Source organism: Rutilus rutilus (assembly GCF_951802725.1).
Source record: "Rutilus rutilus genome assembly, chromosome: 9".
In the NCBI taxonomy this organism is placed as follows: domain Eukaryota; kingdom Metazoa; phylum Chordata; class Actinopteri; order Cypriniformes; family Leuciscidae; genus Rutilus; species Rutilus rutilus.
The window spans coordinates 18,407,954-18,431,855 of NC_140223.1; the positions used below are offsets into that span (position 1 = coordinate 18,407,954).

The following is a 23,902-nucleotide window of genomic DNA, read 5'->3' on the forward strand; positions in this document are numbered from 1 at the left end:
TAAGAAAATTAGCTCATTTATGCGGTTTTATTTAGACACACCATTGTTTGTTCCCAGCATGCTTTGCACATGGCTGGAAATGGAGAGTAAATCTTGAAATTAAGTGTTATTTCATGTGTTTTTGAGTAAAGGGAAACATCTGTTAATGTTTAATGTTCAGGTATGTTTGACATTTGAAAGAGTTTCTATTATGTTAAAGTTTTGATCGTTACCATTGTGCAGAAGAGTAGGGCTTATGGTTAGGTTGTGAATAACTGCATTTATTTAATATTATGAAGCATATTGTTATATACATGTAGCAATAACGCTGCTAATGATAGTGCAGTAATTGATTCTGTGCTGTTCTAGCAGTATATGGTCTTTTTATAAAACAATATATCTCAAAGTTAAATATAAACTGGTCATATCCATTCACTTAACTTCACACAATTTTGAGAATAAAAAATACTTCAAATAAAAAAGCACATTTCACTAAAAAATTGTGTGTCATAGACTAAATAAATTAGGGCGTTTTACATGATTTATTCAGGTAGATTCCATGAATGAAATCAAGCTTTAACTACTCAAAAATATTATGTGTAATATTGTTACCATAATTTTTTAAGTAAATAGCAGTAACATTTTTTACAGTGTAGCCTACAGTATAGTGCACTGTATAGGCCTAGGGGATAGGGAACGATTTAGAGAGTGTAAATATGCTTTCCATTGGGGCGAAGTCTGCTCCAGTTCAGAGGCAGGATAGCACAGAGCGGAACATTTCATGTGTCACTCTTCTGTGGTGTCCATGGTTTTACGCTTGTAAGATTGTCCCAATTTTTTTTATATTTAGTATTTCCAAAATGTCCCGTGATCTTTAAACTTTCGTGATGGCGGCCCCCATTTTAGATACTAATTTATCTATGGCGTAGCCTACTGAAACTTCTTTTAAATAAAAAAATAAAAAAATGTTGTATACCAAGCATCATTCCCAAAGTTGGTTTATAAAACCAATGAAACTGCTACATGTAGGTATGTTGTTACTGCCTTCCTTGGAAAAATGTAAATAAAACATAATGATAATACTTTTAATAAATTCTGCCTCAAGTTTGCTACTCCAATTGAAGACTGACCCAAGCATACTCATGCAGCACATTGAATTGAACTCCATTACATTTTAATTGCAAAATGAATAACTATGAAAAACGTCCACTTGAGTTAACTGCAGTTGCATGGCATGAACTACAGAGGGAGACAAAGACCAATTGTTGACAATACAACACGCCCTATTTGTTCAATAACGTCATTACATATTCTATGTATATTATGTAACTGTAGAATATTTGTTCACTGTGTATGTGTGATTATATAGCCCGGCTAGGCAAATACTTTAAACATGATCAGTGCTATAAGACAAAGTTCTCAATTTTCAAGTATGCATTATCCTAAAAAAAAGTAATTTGTTAGTGCACCTATGACATAGTCTGAGAAGTGTGATTATTTATGGTTTTGAAAATGCATGCTTTTTTTTTTAGAGTTTTAATTTAAAATATTTTAGAACCCAGATGCCATGTGTTAAGGCTGGGGGAGAAATGTCTCTAAATAATAAGCAGTCAGACATTTGTTTTTAAATGCATTGCCTGGTTTAATATACATGGCAAGCTTTGACAAGTGATGAGCAGCTCCATTATAACAGGGTAGAGCAAGTGCAGTGTTTGTGCGGTGGTAAATGACCTATATAAAACAATGCAAAAGGCAAAGTTAACAGTGAGTCAAGCCTGCACCACTGGAAACAAAAAAACAAAAAAACATTTAACATACAAATCTATATATTCATAACAGCAACAGTGGAAAAAAGGAAATACAAACAGCTGAACAGATTTTGTTACTACTTCCAGCTATCTGTCAAATGAGTTTGTGGAATTATAAAGCAAATGTTTAAGGTACGGTATATACTGTATATCCCATCCCTGCTGACTGACATGCACACTGACCAATAGCAATAGGTTGCAATGTGGCTTCAGTACAAACTGCCATTGTTGACAAAGCATCCAGTGGAATAATGTAATGACGCGCATTGATTGTTAAATATTAATCCCGTAAACTTGCTTTAGTGCTGCAAGAATGTCTGCAATAACCAATGTAAACGCAGATGACAGCATGTGTTCAGTCACACAAAGAGCATTCACAGCTGAACAGTGTGTCCTCATTACAGCCGTTTACCTGCGCCAGTTTTATTATTGATTGCAAAGTGGCAAATCTAAGTGACGCTGAAGCACTATAAAAAAACAAATACTATAATGAGATTCTTTGAATAGAAAACACTACAATAAAAACCAAGTCTAATTGGAATCCAGACTTATCTTCATCTATTTCTATCAAAAGAGCAAGAGCAGCGTATACCAAAGAGGGAAAGGCTCACATGGGCATTCTGACGATAATGATTGACATTTGTTTTTTTTAAAAGTGCGTGTATAGGCAGTATGATAGCTCTTCAGCTCTGGGCTGCTGTATTTGTGTCTCTACTAAGGCAAAAGTTGAGGACAGACACAGACACATACAGATCTTCATCAGTCTGAGATTAGATGCGAGTTACTGCTGACTTCCACTGAGACAGTGGGAGATAATGGACCAGTCGAGATTTTGTTCCACACATCACATTATCAAGACGAGAGGGATTTGATTTGGCAGGTCTCCTGGTTTCTCAAAGCAGCTTTCAGAGTGTCAGAACGATATCAGAGCCTGTTCTCCATTTTAAACCGGTTTCTAGTAAGACTGGTCAGTACCTGAAACAGAAAGCAATGTCCAGATTTGTATATTTGTAACACAAATCCTATATATAAATTGCAGTTGTGTTCCATGTCATGATCATGATCATGATGATAATCATGGAACATAACACATCATATATATATATATATATAAACATGATTTGATTAGTATGGAAATGCAGATGTTTATTCATGTGGAACACAACTGCAAATTTTTTTTACTACTATATAAATATATACTGTAGTATAATAATACTGTAGTAATACAAATTTGCAGTTGTGTTCCACATGAATAAACATCTACATTTCCATACTAATCAAATCATGTTTCTATAACATTCCATACTGTCTTCCATAGGATGTTACATTACCCCCATCAACAACAAAAATCCTCAAATTAAAAATCACTCTGGTAACACATATCAGATGACATTGCAGGAAGCTGCTTAGAATAAATTAACTAAATAAAAAACAGTGCAAATTAAAATAAATGGATCCATGTCATTTCACAACTATCTATGCATTCTAAAATCATCGATCAAGGAGTTTACACAGAGAACAATCCATGACCTCAGCATTCCCGCTGCTGTACTTTACCTCTTATTGAATTATGTTGAGAGATCAGCTGAGGTTAGTAATTGCTGGACAGATATGGTAGTGAACAGAGGAGTGGCATGAGCTTGAGTGGATGGGAATGGAGATCCAGTGATGTAAAGAGAGGATGTGGACAAGGAAAGAGAGAAACAGACTGTGATGGTGGAGGGGTTCTAGTCAGCTACTCGGGATGAGTGGGGAATTACTGATGACGTTTCTACTTGAGAGGTAAATTCAAAAATACCGTAATGGTGTAAGACTGTTATTCCGTTACAGCAGGGCCCGGGTTTTCTTTATTTTCAGAGGGAATGGCTAAGTAGTCTGTCCTGTAGACACATGGGTACAAAAGAAAAAGGCAAAAACTAAGAGTTGAGGGTGCACTTCTGCACCACCTTAGGTCCCTTCAGCAAAGCAGCAGTCAGGACAATTACCATCACCACATTAAAGGGATAGTACACCCAAAAATAAAAATTACAACTTTATTTTTTCTTTACTCATCATCATGTTGCTCCAAACCTGTATGGTGTTTTTTCCCCCATGGAACTCTTTGAAAAATCATTATGCAGCTCTTGCACAGTAAAGTGTTAACATGTATTTGTTAGGAGCAATTTCAACCTAATTTAACCCTTAAATGTGTAAGGGAAATCTAGTGTATTTAGGTCACTGATGTTAATAAAAAATAATATATTATAATATAATATATTTAGTGCTGTCAAATCATTTTATCGCATCTAACATGAAAGTTTGTGTTTGTATAATATATGTGTGTTCATATATATATATATATATATATATATATATATATATATATACAGTACACACACACATACATATATATAGATATATACACACACATTATATTAACGCAAACTTTTATGTTAGATGCGATTCATCGATTTGACAGCACTAAATACAATATAATATTTTGTCTTCAATAAAATATATAAATATAAAAAAAAAAATTTTCAGTGTGCCATATAGCAACAGTTCATAGTGACCAGGTGCTCCAAAAAGTACAAATAGACCCTTACAAATATAATAAAAGTCATAATTTAAGTCCAAATGTAAGTCATTATTCACTAATATATTTCTTTGGCTAAACTATTCCTATAATACTCAATGACTCTGATTGAATATTCAATGATGCTGATGTTTGGGGATCTCCATGTTTCCATCTGCTGGCAGAGTGAGGACAGCAAAATAAATCACATATTCATATGACTGACAAACAAATCAACAAGAAATGACTGACAACAAAGTAAACTTATGGTAAAGAAAGAGCAGGAAGAGATCAAATGACAGTCAGAGATCAATGAGTATCAGTTTGGAATCTGATTACAACAAGTACTCCTGATGTGCCACCAGGCCCACCACTTTTTCCCATCTGCTCTACATGACTGATGGAATTAGGTCGCACTAATGCACCCTTTTAAAAGCACTTATGCACACATTACCCATATGCCTGTGTTTGTGTGTTATGGTAGTCCATCAAGTATCCAAACAACTCAATAATCTCCAGAATACAGCATTAAATTCATCACTAATGATTGAACTTTCAAGTTAGTCTATAATGATGAATGTCATGTCTGAGTAAGAACATGTTTTATTCAGCTGTCGAACAGGCCGTACTTACGCCTACACAGTGGATTGAATGATGAAGTAAACTATAGAGAATGGAAGTAACATTTTGATGGACTTATATGGACCCTTTTCTCAGAAGAAGAGACATAGGCTGCATTTACACTGCAAGTCTAAATGCACAAATCCGATCTTTTGACCATATCCGATTTTTTGGCCCGCCTGTTTACATTCACTTTAGACAGCACTGGAATCCGATATCTGTTTACATTAATTCCCGCCCAAAATGATTTTCGGTGATCGTTTTACTATGCACTTGGTAGACCCTTGTTTTGAATGGCTGTGCTATTAAAATTATTTATATAATTCATGTCGGGTGGTCATGATTATTTGCCAGCATAAACAAGATAACAAGTGTCATGACTCATGAATTTTTTGCAGCGCAAAATCAGACGGAACAGCTATAGTCCGGAGATAATTTTAGTTTATCTACAGCTCAGATCAAGAATTCTGAAGTGAATAAAAGTAGCCCTATAATATTTTCTTTTTTAATCAATTCGAATGAATTAACCAGAGAGAGAGAACCAGAGAGAGAGAGTGCGCACGAGTGAGTAACCTAATAGTGAAGCTTGTTGGTTTAATTACAGCGAAGTTATCACCTCAGTGCTGAGAAATATAATGTAGCTTTCAGTAGTGAAGCTGTTTTGTTTATAAAAGTCACGGGCAGAGGTTGAAATTCAGCTTCTGAATGTTCCTGTGTTCGGGCAATTTCTTTTCTTTACAAAGATAAATATAAAGTTCCCACCTCAATAAAAAGCTGTGAGCGAGCGCTTACAGGCACGTCTGCCTCATAATACAACATTAAAAAGCTATCTTGAACGTGGTCATCCTTGCCTTGTGGTGGCTTGGAATTCAATGGGGAATCGGATATTCGTGTTTAGACGTGGGTCGGATGTCCAGATATCGGATATGTATCTGATTTAAAACCACATTTGGAATTGGCTCAGACTGGATGTGAAAAAATCTGATCTCATGCGGATTTTTGTGTTTACACGTGTGCAACAAATTCTGATCTGTGTCAGATGTGAGTAAAAGATCGGATTTTTTGTGCCAGTGTAAACCCAGCCTGATTGTGGCTGAATGTTATGTTTATTGATATATTTATTTTTCAACTTGCCCATTTAGAATATTTAACAGTTTGGATCCGTGCATTATTTCTTAAAGTGACAGCAGCCTAACATTCCTGCTGTCTGTGTTTTTAATGTCAATCAAACAACAAAAGTCAAGGAAATAATCACTGCTCTTGACTGAATAGCTTTTGTAACTTAAATGATGATTAATCTTTATTTAATTTATACAGTGAAGATTATTTACAATGTTGTTTTACATTTGGTAACTTTATTCAATTTCTGTACCTGAAAACTACTGTTAGATACCTGAAAAACTGTTTATTTTATTTTGTATCTTTGCTTTATTGTATTTATTTGTGCTGTTGCTTGTAGTTTGATTATTTGTTCTTATTTCCTTTATTTTTATTTGACAGGACTACTTTTCCCCTGAACAGAGCACATACCGAACCGTACAGAAACGGTGACCCTAAAACCGTGATAAAAACCGAACCGTGAATAATTGAAACCGCTACACCCACACACATGTGTATGTTTTAGTGAACTTGTTTCTTAGGTTATAGTGTTAAGTTCACATGAAAATACTCACGCAGAGTCCTGTGCCTGTTCGTCAGATCTGGAGATCTTCCTATAGCAGTAGATCATCTCCACCAGCAACCAGAATGTGAGAAACACCAGGAGCACATACATCATGATCTCGGAGTACAGCGCTGCGATGTCTTGACTCGCTAAGAAAATGAAAATATGTTATCAGATGGAATTTTGTATAATTAATTGAGCAATCAGAAGAGGCTTGCCAGACAGATACTGTGCCGATAAGGATGTTTGTGATGAATTCAATCTCACTCTCAAGTGTACAGGGAATGAGGACAAAAGTGCAGAATGCATGATTGGGCAAATCAATGCTGTAATGCACTAGAATAGTTTTCAAAGCTATTTTAGGTCACAAGGAACTATAATGGTTAGTAAAAACAAAGTGCAACTATACGTCACCTCAGAGATGAGCAGTCATGCTTTGTATCCAGGTGATACATTTGTGAGCAACTGGTTTCATATAACAATTTTAACCACTTTTTTTTGTGTGTGTGTGTTTTAATCTGTTTTTTTATTATATGAACAAGCACAAGACTACAACAGCATGCATAGTATGTCTGTAATCAGAAATGAATTGACTGCTGGCAAGAATTCATCTAAATAATTTATGAAATTTGCAATTGATTTTACTTGGTAAATCAGATTTTTAAGCGAGTAAGTAAGCAGAAATAGATGGATACATATTTCTGCATGTCCTTTAGAAGACACATTACAGTAAATAATTCACATGCAATTGCAAACACAAAACCACACAATAATACAAACATGCTCAGATACTTCATGTCAACTTTCCCTTGGAGGACAGTGAGACTCAAAAGTTAGATTTCATACCATAAATAGTCTATAAAAAGAACAACATAGAGTGACTGTGTGATCAGAGGTTCTCAGCTTCATCTTTCAGAGCAGAAGCCGACCCACATTGATCTGATTATATTCATAATGTATCCACAAACTATTTTGCATTTAAAAAATGTTTTTGTAAAGTTGAGAACCACTGTGTATACATAGACATTAGTGCAGCGCATGTGACATTTTAGAGAAAAAATAATTTGTACAAAATGATTTACTTAATCTTGCGTGATTGTTAAAAAAAGGATGTGATCACATTATAAAAAGTTTATTATGTATGTCTCATGCACTGCGGTGAATAGATCTTAAATGGCATGGAATGTAAAAGCACAGTTGTACTGTAAGTTTGTGGTTCTGGAAGGCTGGTTGCAATTCAAATTATCCTCTAAACCCATCACTTAAATACAACGTTGTTTATTTCTATCTGCGAACCGAGACACTCGCAGATAGAGATGATGCATTGGGGTTGCATGATTAAATATAGACAAATATACATTAGGTAAAGTATATTCGATTGAAGTGAGAGGAAGTACTCTGCATTCAGCAATCTCAGGCATCCAGATAATAGCATACAAACCAGAATCTTTACATTACCCCTTACAACAGATAGAGGTGTAAGTGGTTGTTTAGATAAAGCCCTGAAAACAACTTCCTGCCTTCCAATAAGTAAGCTTAAATAACAATAAAAAAAAAGAACAGAGCACACCATTACTAGAACAACACAAACAACATATCAGGACATCGTATTGAAGGAACGACTCTGTACTGAGCTCAGTAGTATCTGATTTTCAAGTTACAGCATGTTTGAAAATGGCTTACAGTGCAGCCATCCAAATCAAACTGTAGAGATGAGGTAATCAGATCAATTATTGCTAGACAATACTGTGATTCCAGTGTGAGAAATGTCTAGCGGTGTGTACGCTCACTTACCTTCCTTTTTCACCTCCAGATCGATTGTGGTTATCTTGGTGGCAGAATGCTTGAATGAATCGAACTCAAAGAAGCGGGACACCTTACATTCGTATGTGCCAGTGTCATTTAAAGTGACGTTTTTGATACTAATGGAGAGGTCCTGCAGGTCCTTGCTGCCGTTCCACGTCAGACGGCCCTTCCACTGCTCTTCTACGTCCTTTGGTTCCTGCGGCTGGCGGTCATACAGATAGATCTGTATTGGAGAGATGATTATGTGTCAGATATATATTCATTTATTAAATACAACATGTATAAAAAAAAGCTAAAAGGTGACCTCACCAGCATTGTTTCTTTATATGGACTGATGTAGGTCCACTCCACTTTGGTCTCGGCAGAGATCTCCTCTCGTTTCATGCAGTAGATGCAGGTTAACTTCATAGCACGCCCTACAATGGCCTCTGAGTTGGATGGCACATCCACACACACCAGCCGGACCTCCTGCACTGCAGAAAGCACAGAGAGTATTACTACATACACACATGCAAACTTCATAAATCTATCTGTTGGTCGATCGGTCTGTCTGTCTGTCAATCTAGCTAGCTAGCCATCGCTCCAAAGATGGAAAAGAGAGAAAGATCATATCCAACTATCTATCTAACTATCTATCTATGAGACCCGTATCTACTGGACAGTCCCCTAAAAAAGGCCTCGTCGACATGACAGCCATCAGCACAGATCCTCAGCAGAGACCACAAGAACCAGACAGGTCCTCCGCACAGACCCTATGGTCAACTTGGGCTACATACTGGCGTGATGAATCGATCTTCAAGCAAAAGAATATTTGAATGCTACTGATCATCATGAATCATAATCACACCGTGTTCGTTGGCCAGAGGAGAACTGGCCCCCCTACCGAGCCTGGTTTCTCCCAAGGTTTTTTTTCTCTCCATTCTGTCACCTGATGGAGTTTGGGTTCCTTGCCATTGTCGCTTCTGGTTTGCTTAGTTAAGGACATTTAATATTCAACAATATTATTGATCTTATTGTTCTGACTGTATTGACGCTGCTGTATGAGAAGTGAACAGAGCTGGACGATGACATCACTGTTTTCTGCAGAACTGCTTTGTAGATGAAATGAACTAATTTAATAATTGATGATCTTTACAATGGAACTGAATCAACACTGACTGAACTGACTTTAGCTGAACAACAGCCGAAATACATCATTTTCCTGTTATCACTGTAAAGCTACTTTGTAACAATCTATCAATCTATCTATCTATCTATGTCTATCAGTCCAACTATCTATCTACCTTTCAACCACATGTAGGACATACAATCATGCCTTTAATGGCCATTGGAGTGAAAAATTAACACCTTTCCAAAAATGTAGCTTCAATCTGCATGTACTTTATGGAGGTCAATTAAATCTGAGGCAGAGTTTTCTCAACGGAGCACCGGAGAATGAAAAAAAGAGAGCGAGAGTATTATCCATTACAAGCTACAATTCCAGAAAGAGCTCACAGCACATTCTTCTCCCGATCAGACAGACACATGTTCAGTATTGACCGCAGAGAACACCCCATTGAGCAGGGGCCGGGCCGAGGCCTCAATGATGTGAAGATTGTTCTGGAGTGTTCACTCGACTGTGAACATAACCTCTCTGCCATTGTTGAAACGGAGACCATCTTACATAACTCATTTGCCTCTAGCACAAGCTGTCAACACTGATCGTGCCTTTTCTGTTTGAAGGGTCATATGGGCCAATGGAAACACCAAATGTAGTTGTCCAGCCCACAAGCATTCTGTAGATGATGTATAATAATAACTAGTTGTGACATACTTCGGCACTAGTCAAAGAATGTGAACTTGGTGGTAGATGAAATACAATTCTAAATCTATTTCAGAACTTAATATTCTGATTACACCAGACTGCCACAGTCTGTGAAGAGAGGCTGTCTGAGTCATTGACACTAATGTTACTGTTTACAGCTGAATCAATGCCATCTCTGTATGCAGGGATTGTACTTGTATTTGATATGTAAATTTGTGGCTCATAATGTTCAAGCACCTCACAAATCTCAAACACTGTCTATACTAATGCTCTGTTGTATAATTAACTGATTGCTGTGTCCTAGGAGATACAGTAATTTAAGAGGCTAAGGGCAGCGAGTTAATGAGAATAATTTCTGATTAAAAAAATATTGATCAGGATGACCCTACAAACATCTTTATCTAAAAGCAATGTAATAGCATGCTGTAACCACACATTGATGTCTTTTACATTTACATGGGAGATACAATGCAATAAATTTATCTTCAGAGGTCTATTTATGTTTCTGTATTGCATGTATGACAACCACACGTTAGAAATGGCTAACAGGACAAAACCTAGTATGCTTATTTTTAATATGATCAGTTTAATACAATTCAGTTCCTATAAATAATATAAAACTATAATAAAAAAATGTATTATCTCAAACTATTAAACCATTACTGTATCTCACTAGTATTTTCTTTCTTTCTTTTTACTTTTTAAATGACAAAAATGTGTCTGTTACAAAATACTCGTTATTTATAGTTCGAATTATACATTTAAAATATCAAAACACTTACCAGCAAATAGGAACAGCAATAGCAAATGCAACACAAGCCTCATGTGAGTTGCCATGCTGGGAGTTGTAATAACAGGGCGGTGTCTCAGATTGAGTCCTGCTGTTAGTACAGAGAGAAAAAAGAAAAACCGACACTGAAACTTAATTTGAAAGAAATTAAATACTTTCTATATATATATATATATATACACACACACACACACAGATCTATATGACTGACAGAATATGGATTCCAGCACCACGGACAGCGCCCAATCGCGCGCGACTGTCAAATACTCACTATTTACAGCAGATGTTTACATCGCTGATACAGAGAGAGGTCTGTAAAGATTACACACTATGACTGAAACAATGAAACAACTCGGAGCTGAGGTTTACGGGACGGAAAGAACGTTTTTATGTTTCTCAAGAAAAAGTTTGAGGTTTCTTACCGAGATACAAACATCCGTAAACGTCTTAAGCTAGAAGCGGACGCTGCTGTTCCATGGCGACGCTCGTGAATCTAAAGACCTGTGGATCTTAATGATTCCGGTAGAAAATGCGCGCGAAGTAAAGAAATCCAGCGCCTCCACAACGAGCTGCTTCAGAAGATGTCAGTAACACAGAAGGATTGCTGATTCCTTGTGTTTCCTTTTGCATCCAAATGAGCAGTACAGATGCTTCATCGTCAAACCACCGCAGCTGTAGAATAAGAGACGCCTGTCTTTGTTTTTCTTACTAAGTAGCCACTTACTCATGACAGACATGCTCAGTGCGCATGCGCCGCTTGATCCACTTTCAAACTGGCTTTTTTTTTTTTACTTACTTGGCGCTTCTTATTATATTGTGAAATTTACTAGCAATTTCTAAGTCAAAATTGTTTCTACACCAATTTGTTTTCAGTGTAATAGAGTGTTTAATAGCAAGTTTCAATGTGACAACTTACCCCATACAGTGTGACATGTATTTCCTCACTTTTTTTAGTTAGTTATTTTTAGATTTTGTTATTTTAATATCTTAAGATGTCAGTGCCATTGTTTTGTCTCAAGATGCACACCAGTAAAAAAAAATTCTAAGACACATTTATAAAAGCTACTTAAATGTCCTAATTAAACTAAAGGCCAATTTATACTTCTGCGTCGAGTGTATTCCGTAGTGTACGCCGTAGGCTACGTACGTAGGCGACGCCGTCGTGAGCATTTATACTTCTGCGTTATGTCTGTGTTGCTCTGCAGTTACACCGCTGAAACGCTATTTGGCGGGGGCGGGTTTTAATGTTCCACTGTGTTTAGATTCCTCGCGGCTGTTTTGAGTTTAGGCTACTAAGCGACTGAAAGAGAGCGGATCACGTTGGAGTTGGAGCTTATCGAGGTGGAAAAACAGTTAGTTTTAGTGAAATTACTAAAACTAAAAAGGCAGAAACGAGAGGCGTCGGAGGAGATGGTACGTGCAACCCGTGAACCTGTTGACGGTTGAACCGAATTTAGAAATGACGGGCGGTGCAGAAGAACACACCGGAAATGCGTAGGAGGAAACGCGATGCTACCAATCACAGATCTTGCGGTCCGCATCGTCGCGACGTGTAGTTAGATTTTTGAGGAGGTGCGCGTCAGGGTACGACGAAGGGTACGACGTATGATACACGTCTATGCGTATGCTACGCCGTACCTACTGCGCGCACCCGACGCAGAAGTATAAATTGGCCTTAAGGCCTAATCCTGGCTTAATATAAACCCTGTCTGTGAAACCAGACCATAGTGTTCAATGAACTGTATAAATGTTCTAAGCAATATCAGTGGAAATGTTCAGCTTCTTTTTCGTAGCCAAAACCGTGTCTAGTACACAAAAATGGACCTTCAAGAATGAACCTAGATCGTTCTATTCAAGGCCCGATGCGATGCCTAATGTGTGAATTGTTCATACGTGGCAGTGGAGTCCTCACGCGCAACAGAACGTGACAGATGTGAAGCCGAAGCTTCGTCAGAGCCCACACATTTAACACACATCAGTGAGTTGTACACCAGCATCCATCGTTCAGTCATCAGCTCCTGTCTTCTCTCCCCTCATAAACAACATCCATCAACCCCAGTGAGAACAGCACATCATGAGCTGTATGCATCTGAAGGCTTCTATTGTATTCGCTGGAGAACTGCATTTCATCATTCAAACCCACACACTGGTCCTACTTAACCTACGCGTGGTCGGGGAAGCGGCTTCAGTGCAATTACTGCAATTATTATACGCATACCGAATCTATAACCTTTCCAGCTCTCAGTCATCACATGGATGACGAGTGCTGAAGAAACCGACAAATGCAAAATGGCATTTTGAGCTGAAATGTGCCTTATGTTGAAATAGCGCACAAAATCAAAACACTTTGTTTTGGCTATTGACTGCATTGCTATTAAGTTAAAACACTTTCAGTCACATGACTGACAGCACATATATATATATATATAGGTCAAACGCTTGATGAAAAACATCTGAGAATGAGGATAAACGTGTTTCCTGCACTCCAGTAATCCATACAGTCTGAAATGCATATGCAAATGCTACATGTTTATGCTCTCGACGGCTTAGCCATCAGTGTACATTTATGCCCATCTTGCTTTTCTATACACAAAAAGGACTCGTTACGGTACCGTCGTCGGGAAGGATATTTGTTGGGATTAGATCCCTGTTTGAATATTAACACAAACATAAGAAATGCGTCTAATCTTACAATTAGAATGTCGACGATTTAATCTGGACAAAGTAGTAATGTATGGGAACCCGGTGGAGCTTAGTGCAAAGGTCAGAGTTAAGGATTACAGATTTCATCATTGGGATTATGGCTGCTTTATTATGTTGATCTCACAGGAAGACAAAGAGCACATGATTCACAGTCCTAGACCTACACAACAAACGGTCTGATTGTGTGTTTCCACCAGTCGTGCCAAATGCTTTCCAATCTATTCGGACAAACAGGAAATGAATTGTGGAAGGGATTGAAATGGGTCTCTCTTAGGGTGGTGTGTCTGTACAGAGCTCTAATACAATGGCAGGACTGCATTGCTTAAAGAGGGAGAAATTGCCAGCAGGCTTGGTCTCAGCACAGGCTAAAAATGGCAGGCCTGGTGGTTGCTATACCCACGATACTGGGAAACCATGGCAACAGCAACGCAAAACGACAGCATGGAGAGAGCAGGCCAGTGTAATGCTTTCATCCAGCAGTGGAGGATAAAACCCTGTGTGTCTGATTATTAGCTTCAGTAAATGAATAGTTTACACTATAGATAAATAAATAATAATATTATATTATATTATTATATAGTTATATAAATATAATTTAAAAAATAATTATTTATATTTGAAAATGTTTTAAACTCAAAGTCCAAAAGTTTGAAACCACATTTTAAAATCTGCAATTCAAAACTGAAAACGTATACACGCGCACACACACACACACACACACACACACACACACGAAACAGTTTTAGGATTTTTAAGAGTGTAAAACAAAATTAAAGGTCCCATTGCATGGATTATTTTATTGATTTTAGAATGTTTCCTGGGGTGCCCTTATAATAATAATGGTAGAATGTTTTTTAGATCAAAATTTGTTATAATTTAGAAATAAAAGGCATTTTTCCTAGCCTGATTTTAGCCTCTGATTTGAACACTCTGTTTGAAGGGGCGTGTCTGCTGTGAGACTTCAGTGTAAACGCCGACTGCTGTGACTGGCTGCTGTGATACTTCAGTGTAAACGCCCACTGCTGTGATTGGCTGCTGTGAGACTTCAGTGTAAACGCCCACTGCTGTGATTGGCTGCTGTGAGACTTCAGTGTAAACGCCCACTGCTGTGATTGGCTGCTGTGAGACTTCAGTGTAAGCCTGTTGATCACGTGAAAGAAGATCTTATCATTGCAACACAGTTTCTGCACTCTCACTAATGATTTCACCAATGCAAACATGATGTACATACAGTAAGAGCTTCGTTGTGCAGCGTTACAGCGTCATTGATTTCTTAACGAGTTTTGGCAAAGTGTCCAGATAAACTCGCGCTGTGTGATTGACAGCTTGGGCGACTGGAAAGGGATTGTTCTTTGATCGCTATCTGTATATTAATCACAGTTTAAGTAAGATTATTTCCATCCTACTAAGAGAAACGACGTGAAGTTGATCGTTTAGTCACTGGCTTGATTTAACGTTACTGATGCAAACAGTATTGAACGACTTTGAGAGAAAGATTATCTGTCTGAACTTGAACAATTACACATCAGACATTCACATAACCCACTGGTTCTTCAGAGGTTCGGATGAAGGAACTAAAAAAATACCTTTGTGTTCATTAGTACATCCAAACACTGAGCAACTGCCATGCTTCGCTCGTTTGCAAGCCATGATGTCTCTCGAAGAAAAACGATTCGGACGATGATTTGGCTGTACAGTTCCGCCTGGCCTTGAACATGGGCTGGCATATGCAAATTTTTGGAGGCGTACATATTAATGATCCCGACTGTTGCGTCACAATCATAGACTGTAAAAAAATATGGACGTAGTGTCCGTGACGTCACCCGTAGGTTTCTGAAGAGCATTTTTGAAGCCTAAAGTGGGCGGAGTCGGCCGTCGCCATCTTGGCCTCGCGTCACCTTGCGTCACTCTCGAATAACAGAAAATGGGCAAAGAGGCTATCTGAGAGTGGAGCTGGAGCTCAGGCTTGGGAGGTAATGCTATAGAGCTGGTAAGTCCCGCCCCCTTCGCTAACCCCGCTGGACCTCTAGGTTGAATGCAAGTGAATGGGAGAAAATAATTATTTTCTGGTCCCGTTTGAATTGTGCCATGAATGTGAATATATGTTGTCTGTGAATTTTTTACATAATCTTTTCAAATGTTTCAAACGCGTCGAAAGCAGCGAAGAGTTGTAGTCCACAAAGTGCTCTCACACAAAGTCTAACCATATCAAACTTCTACCCGCTAAATTGTAGCATTCTTCACACGAAAGATTATATAAAAAATTCACAGACAACATATGTTCACATTCATGGCACAATTCAAACGGGACCAGAAAATAATTATTTTCTCCCATTCACTTGGATTGACGATTTTTCAACCTAGAGGTCCAGCGGGGTTAGCGAAGGGGGCGGGACTTAGTACCAAGTCTGCGATTGCACAGGGCCTCGCGCTAAAGTGACAGTTGATGATGTAAAGCCAATTAAAAGTTCCTGTTTTTGCCCTTTGAAATATTATTAAAAGACATGGCTACAAGTGAGACTGTGTATCGTGGTTCTGTACTATTCTGCTAGTTGAAAATGTATTATGCAGTAACTATTACTCTGAGAGAGTGTGTGTGACAGTGATTTATGTGCATAACAGTTGGTCCGTCAGCGCGGCATCGCTCGTCAAGTTCGTAGAGAGCTTATTCAGTCCATTTTAAAGGGTAACTAAACCCCTGGTCAGAGCCTGACTCCACCCACTGGCAATATTTGAAAAATGCTGGAAAAGTAGGCAGAGCCCAGTGGAGAGGGGGCGTGCATCTGAAACGTATCTCTCTGCAGGCAAGGGCGTGGTTAGCTAGTACTCTCTGACGTCAGAGGGTACCACAACTTCCAATAGGAAAATTCAACTGCAGTAGCCACCGTTCAACCTGAAGAGGGCAGCACTCAGACGTTTTTACACCATATTTTGTAAAATTAAAACACTTTAAACACAAATGTAAAAAAAATTACTTGAATAAATGAACAGCACTAATAAAGCCCCATTCTTACAGATCATTAACTAAAAAAAGTTGGTTTAGGGTTTAGTTACCCTTTAAATTCTGATTTTGGCCGCCTCTCAAACGGGTTAAACCATATATTACCTATGAAGTTCAAGTAAATGCGCTAGAAATCCGCGCTCATTCAATTATGTGCATTTATTGCATGGACGGAGAAAGCGCCGACACATGCAGGATTTCATCTGACGGTACATAAGCATATTATAATCTATCAGTTCCGTGAGAGCAGACCGAACGAGCCTTTATATCTATAGACGTTTTTAAATCTGAAAACTCCAAAAACCAACGAAATTGTCAGACATCCATTAGTGCATGTTCACAGAGGAAAACAACTGAAATACAGCGCTGGTTGTTCTCTCGAACGATACTCGACGACAACGACGGAATCCTAAGCCGTGGGCGAAGTAATGGGTGTATAAAATTGTATGAAAAAATCCCGAAAAAAGCACAAACACTGCAGAGATGGCAAGTTCAGCAGCTAAAATCTGCTGAGGTGAAGTGACGCGGCTAACAGCAGGCAAACGGCTAGCATTGACATCAGTGGGAATCCACCTGTCACTCAAAAGTGGACACACCCTTAATTATGCAGAACTTTAAATATTAATCAACTAAACGGATGAGTTATAAAAAAATTCACCCCCCTCACAGTTGTTATGAAGGGCAAAATTAGCTGTATAGACCAAAGCCACATAGAGATCCAGGCTGTAAACATGCTTTTTTCTGCTGTAAAGTTGGTAATTTTAACATGGGGGAGATACAGATTTGACTCACTTCTGCAGCCAGCCTCAAGCGGCCAGTCAATGAATTGCAGTTTAACTCACTTCCGTGTTGGTTTCAAGAGAGAGACGGGGAGGTTGCTGCTTAGTCACAATCGGTGTTATGTGGAGATTCGCCTATTTTTCAGGGGTGTTTTTCAAAAACGAGATTTAAAGGGATACTCCACCGTTTTTTCATATTAAACTATGTTATTCCCTTAAATAAGACGAGTTGATACATACCTCTCTCGTCTCAGTGCGTGCACTCAATCGCTCTGGCGCGCGGGAAACTTTGTTAGCACTTAGCTTAGCCTAGTTCATTCAATATGGGCCAAGAAGAGAAGCTACCAAACACCTCCACGTTTTCCCCATTTAAATACAGTTACTCGCGTAGTGTAACTCGACCTAGGACGGTGACACAAAACAAAACGTTGCGCTTTTCTAAGCGTGTAAAATGGATAACTATATTGTATGGCGGAATACCATAGCAAGTGCTTGGAAGCACTTCGACTTCGGCGCAGTAATATCTTCACTAGAGGGAGCGGGGGCCGGTGAGAGGATTTTTCACGAGTGAAGATATTACTGCGCCGAAGTCGAAGTGCTTCCAAGCACTTGCTATGGCATTCCGCCATACAATATAGTTATCCATTTTACACGCTTTTTGGGTAGCCATGTAATAAGCGGGATAATGTATGAGGGTAATCCGCTTCGCGTCGGGGTCCTGATCAGCCTGTTGGGGTTGTATTCGCTACAACAACCGCCTCGCTCTACATTATCCCTTACATATAATACAATATATAATCTGAGAACATCTGGGTTTAAAAAAATTAAAACTGGAAATAAGAAAAATTTGAGGATTTAAAAAAAATAAAACTTAATTCAACTTTTAAAATTTGTGATTAAAATTGTGATTAAACTGAAACGATTATGATAATATCATTTGTAATTAATAAATTATATTAAATTTGAATAATAATAATAATAATGCAAAATAGACATTTTCACTAATGGTCCATTTGAGTTCATTTGAGTTCGCCTTGTAGAAGGAAAAAAAAAAACCTGTTTTTTGAAGCTCATAATGGGAGAAGATCAATCCTAGGACAGAGCATCATGACCTGCATGATTCTCAGAAACGCTCTGCATGCTGAGTAGGTCAAGAAACAAAGAGGCCATTCTGTCAGTCTGCATAAATTGAAAGGCACAGCAGTCTCATTGTTTTCTGCTGAAGTGTTTAGCAATAAAAGGATGTTTTTTTCAGCAGTTTAAGAACAAGTTCCTGACAAAGACGACGTCTCATCCTAACTGTGGAACTCCAACCCTCTTACTGTTGCAAAGAGAGACGTGTTCTGACATCTTCACTAGGTTTATGCTTTCAGGTTTAAATGCTATCAAAAATTGGCATATTGTAAATTATTCCCAACAGGGAACACTTGCCACATCCTACATTTGCATCCTACTCCATCTCTGTTTGAAACCATCTCCCATGAGGAAACACTCTAGCTTTTACCACCTACTGTTGAACCTCCTCTCAATACAAACCTACAAAATATATTTTTTTCTGACCTTCTCCCATCAATCTCACTCACCTCATCAATCCATTCTTGACCAATGCTGCATCAGATTTGAACACAAACCCCACAGATATTAGTAACCACCAGCAGGAGCTCTCCTTTTCATCTGGAATGGGCTATACCAAAAAAAATTGGGATTATTTTGTATCTATCTGAAGCTGTCGCACTTTAGTTGATAGCCATCTTTATGCTCTGTTATGTTTGTGGCAGTACAGATCAATTTCTATAATGATGCACACAAAACAAATGACCAGGTCTCAAGAGACTTTATACACATGGAGAACTCGCATTCGTTATCACTGAATAACAACGAGGAGCAAGATAACACTAGCAATTCTCAAACATCACTGGACTCAAGAAGAGAAATTACTGTCTAGCACTATACCATGTGCTTCATTACAAAACCTTTCAAAAACCTCTGCTCAAAAGTATCTCCGGCCCCTTATTATCTGGTGTAAACCATTTAAAATAAGAAAACAGTAGATTTCAATAGACTTTCAGGTTTACTTACATTCATTTAAATTTACTTTATTGGGAGGTCTATTGAGTGGAACAGTGCCCGCCCCTTTTTCAGTGGCACTGGTTCCGGGAATATTTTTATTTCCATTCATTTTTCTCCAACATTTTTCTTTTTTTAAAGTTGTTAAAGAGTTATAAGCCATGAACCAAGCCAATCAGCTAAGAGGGCAATCACAACACTACACATTTTGATTTGAAGCAAAACGGTACAAGACTGTACTTAACGGCTTTAGTGAGGGAAAGAACTACAATCCCATGAAACATTGCGAACAGAATCAAATTTAAAAAAGATGGAGAAATATAAAACTACTAATTTAGAAATGTTGATTTTAAATATAAAAACAATATATTTTAAGTTTATTGTAAAACATGCATATAAATATAAACATTTAAGTCAGGATCTCAAGCCCCCCACACACACCCCAACCCCAGCAAACACATTTACGTTGTGGCAACGTCTGTGGCACGTTGCATTTCTGCTATGGCAACGTCACTGTCAACATTGTAACAAGGTAGACGTGACAGGGCTGTAGCAACATTGTTGCGCAACATTCAGCAACTGAGAGTCGACGTTCTGACAACTTTTTTTTTTAATGCTAGATAGGCCTATAGACCTTATGCGCCAGAGAAACGAGGGCACCGCCATCTTTAGAATATTGTCTTTTAACTTCCGTTTTTGCGGTCGCTCTGTATATTTCTATGGCATTGCTGTCCAGGAGTAATTAGCTTTTGAAGTGGATTTACTTAATGTAAAGTTAACGAAAGTTATCACGAGGACTGTACTGTTTAAAGCATATCTTAATTAGTTGAGGTAAATTAAACGCAATACTCACGTATCCTTGCTCGATGAAGAATGAGACAACACAATGAGCCCAACGGGCGGTTGAAATTTAAAAGGCTGATTTTCGCGCTTCATGACAGTGACGAGTAGGTTACATATCTCGTCCAGTGGTTGTCCAGACCAGTGGTTGTCCAGACCAGTGGTTGTCCAGACACCCTAGGCACAACCTTAAGCAACCCAGCTAACACAGAATGTTGGCACAACGTACCCAACCTTCTAACAACGTTTTAACAACATGGCCAGAAGGTTGCTATAACTACATTGTGTGGTGAAGGTTGTTACAGCGTTGTCACAATGTTGACATTGAACCACCGTTCAGGGCCAGGTCGTGCCTGGGTGTCTGGACAACCACTGGACGACATATGTACTCGTCACTGCCCTGAAGCGCAAAAATCAGCCTTTTGAATTTCAACTGACCATTAGGCCGTCTCTCATTCTTCATCGAGCAATCCTTACGTGAGAATTGCGTTTAATTTACCTCAGCTAAATAAGATACGTAATTATTCAAACACAACCTAGGCAACTACAACTTTCTTGTCTAATGTGACATTTATGTGAACATGTTCTGGTCAGGTATTACAAACATTTAATAACTTAATGCCAAAAGTATGAAGCCAAAATTACTTTAATGATGAGATTGATTTCAGCGCGTAGGCTACTTTTTGTACGTTAATGCTTTTTCCTTTTTTTTCTTGTATTTTGGAAACGCACAGAGAAAAAAAAATGTTTGTAACTGCTCGCACAACTGTTTTTTATTCCTTTCATTTGTCATCTCATTCGTTTCTTTGCTAAATTTTCTCATGTCTGCTCATGCTAGTTAAAGGTATAGTGGAGGATTTTCTTTTTCCGGGTGGATCATCAAGTCTATTGGTCCTCCTAGTTGTCAATCATTCTAGTGATATGTTTACGTAAGGCCATCGTACGTACGTGCTCATCCCTAGGTAGTTTTCGCTTTCTGCGCATGCGCACTTTCAGGTGTATGTGTGTGTTGAGCTACAGTTTCAGCCATTCATTGAAGCTCGCCGTTCTCACCGGGTTTTTTCAAAATGTCTGAGGGTCGCAAGAGAAAAAGTGTCTACGAATTGTATGACAAGAAGAGAAAGGCCTCTGAAGAAAGAAACAAGACCAGATTGTTTTTGGGAGAATATTTCACACGCCGGCGTGCGCGTTGGGCTTCCCACTGATGCCTCAGTCGCGAAGTTTCTACTCGACAGGTAAAGTTTGCCATGCTATTTGGAGAAATCCATTTAAATTCACTGCTAGTAAAAGTTAATGTAAGCTATGATTAGCGATGCTAGCCCTGGCACAAGTCACGCACCGCGCAGACACGGTCGGTAAACATCTCAATTTGTCTAAAGTAATTATGACCAAATGGTAAAAGGTATCACGCTGAAATGTTCTAAAACCTTGTGTGTTCATTTTTGATAATTCCAATGTGTTCACCATAGTATTTATTACACAAATGCAACAAGCTACTTCTCCATTGCAGATCATGTCTTGAGTCCTCACTCAATCGATCAGTATAAATAAAACACGGAAGGGCATTTGACATTTTGTCTTGCATGAATGTTTTTGAGTTAGTTTATAATTTGCAACATAATGTGCCACCAAACGTGACTAGCCAAATTTGGATGCCCTTCCAAACAATCTACTTTGATGCATATCTGTGCACTAAAATATAAAAGATGTTTTATGCTTGTACTTTGTTAGAACAAACAACTGACATGTGTATAAAGTAGGCTTGTATGAGCCATGCCGACAGCAACTTGTAAACAGAGTGTGCACGAGGAGAACTAGGCTCGTGCATGCTCTCTCCTGCTGCACACGTTTAATAGGCGTTCCCTCTCGGGTGCAAGTAGAGTGTTGCACATGTGCATTTTTTCAAAAAGTGGAGAGGCCAGTTCATTTCTAAAATTCGGGAAAATCCTCCACTATACCTTTAAGTTTAATCCACTCCCTGTTTTTGTTTTCTCACAAATGTATGACTTTTGGAAGTGCAATTTGATTACCATATGCAGTTTTAATAAAGTTGAATTAGGTAACCTAAATAATAATAGGGATAAACAATATTTAAAATTAAAAAAAATTTTTTAACATATGACTAATTAAAAATTAGCCATGAACGTCGTCTCTCAGTTGCGGAATGTCGCGCAACAACGTTGCTACAGCCCTGGCGCGTCTTACAATTCTACGTTGTTACAATGTTGCTAGCACGTAGACAGCGACGTTGCCAAAAAAAAAAAAAAAAAAAAAAAACTGAAATAATGCAAGTTGATGGGTTAGGACCTGTTCACATATCGCGTCTTTTGCGCGCGCAAGTTCGTTATTTCAAATGTAGGCGCGCGATATGCGCGCTCATAATGGAAGCGACGCGCTCGCTTTTTCCAAGCGCGTCCGCGCCGCATCGAGATAAAAACATCTCAACTTTTCAGAATGCCGCAAGCGCACCGCAGGTCACGTGACAAGAACCAAGCTTAGCAACGACAGACGTCTCTGGAGCGCAACCACCCGAGCGCTTTGGAAAAAGGAGAACGCGGCGCGCCTAGCGTTTTCTATGCGTTTTTAGGCGCGATATGTGAACGCCGCCTTAAGCAGAAGAAAATACCATGGATTAACAACCTCACAGCTCATAGTAGGTCTGTCTTTAAAGTCTTGTAAGTGATGGTTCAAAAATTAATTTCTTTATGGAGAATATGAATTGTGTTTTTACTTCCAGAACACTACTGTTGGCACTCTATAAAAAAAGTCAAATATGGCAGCCCCATTCTATGAAATAATTGCTTTGTTTTCTGAGGAGTTTAATTTGATCAGTCTAGCTTTACAGTAGAAATGTTATCCAAAGGTTATTCTAAGAAATAAGCTTGAGAAAAGTACCTAACCTATTTCATATAGTTCATTTGTTTATATTTCTCTGTCAGTTTTGATGTAGACAGATGTCATACATGCAGTTTAGCCTACTAAGAGGCATTACCAACAGATCTTTCTAGAAGATCGAATATCTACAAATGGAGATTTATATGCCATTATAGGACTAATAAATGACAACACTTACCATAGGACGGTCACTTAATGGACATGTCAGTGGATCTTCATCCCTATAACAGAGGACAATATTTCTGCCAGTAAAACAGTGGTTTCCATAATAAGCTACACTGCACAGTGGACTTGAGATCTGACTATGAGTTCATTACTCAAGTAGAGTGCTCTCAGGTATTGCAGCTGTCCATTTAATGAAGAGAGCCAGGACAGAAATAGGCACGATCACAGCTACCTCCTCCAGAAATACAACATGACAACCTGTTCTTTAATAATGTATATTAAACAAACAAAGCAAAAACAATTATATTTGCATTTCCTGCTTGCCAAGCAGCAAAAGAATAGTATTAAAGTTTTTGTTATAGTTATTAAGGTTAACCCAAAAAGATTGATATGCACAAAATAACAACGGCAAACACAAAAACACTGA

General features: G+C 38.4%; 1 protein-coding gene across 6 annotated transcripts; it reads right to left on the reverse strand.

Annotated features, from left to right (window-relative positions):
* Positions 1 to 1,138: 1,138 nt before the first annotated feature.
* Positions 1,139 to 23,668, reverse strand: scn3b (sodium channel, voltage-gated, type III, beta). Of its 6 annotated transcripts, XM_084418689.1 has the most exons (8): positions 23,489 to 23,660; positions 19,092 to 19,192; positions 11,018 to 11,116; positions 8,741 to 8,904; positions 8,420 to 8,654; positions 6,636 to 6,774; positions 3,586 to 3,667; positions 1,139 to 2,762 (listed from the first exon to the last, which is right to left on the reverse strand). In XM_084418689.1, the coding sequence occupies exons 3-7, from the start codon at positions 11,070 to 11,072 to the stop codon at positions 3,604 to 3,606; spliced, it is 657 nt and encodes a 218-aa protein (XP_084274815.1). In that variant the 5' UTR covers positions 11,073 to 11,116; positions 19,092 to 19,192; positions 23,489 to 23,660; the 3' UTR covers positions 1,139 to 2,762; positions 3,586 to 3,603. The 6 variants fall into 6 exon arrangements, with proteins under 6 accessions (XP_084274815.1, XP_084274814.1, XP_084274813.1 ...); XM_084418688.1 differs by lacking the exon at positions 19,092 to 19,192 and having other exon boundaries at positions 23,489 to 23,668; XM_084418687.1 differs by lacking the exons at positions 19,092 to 19,192; positions 23,489 to 23,660 and adding an exon at positions 11,448 to 11,760.
* Positions 23,669 to 23,902: the final 234 nt, after the last annotated feature.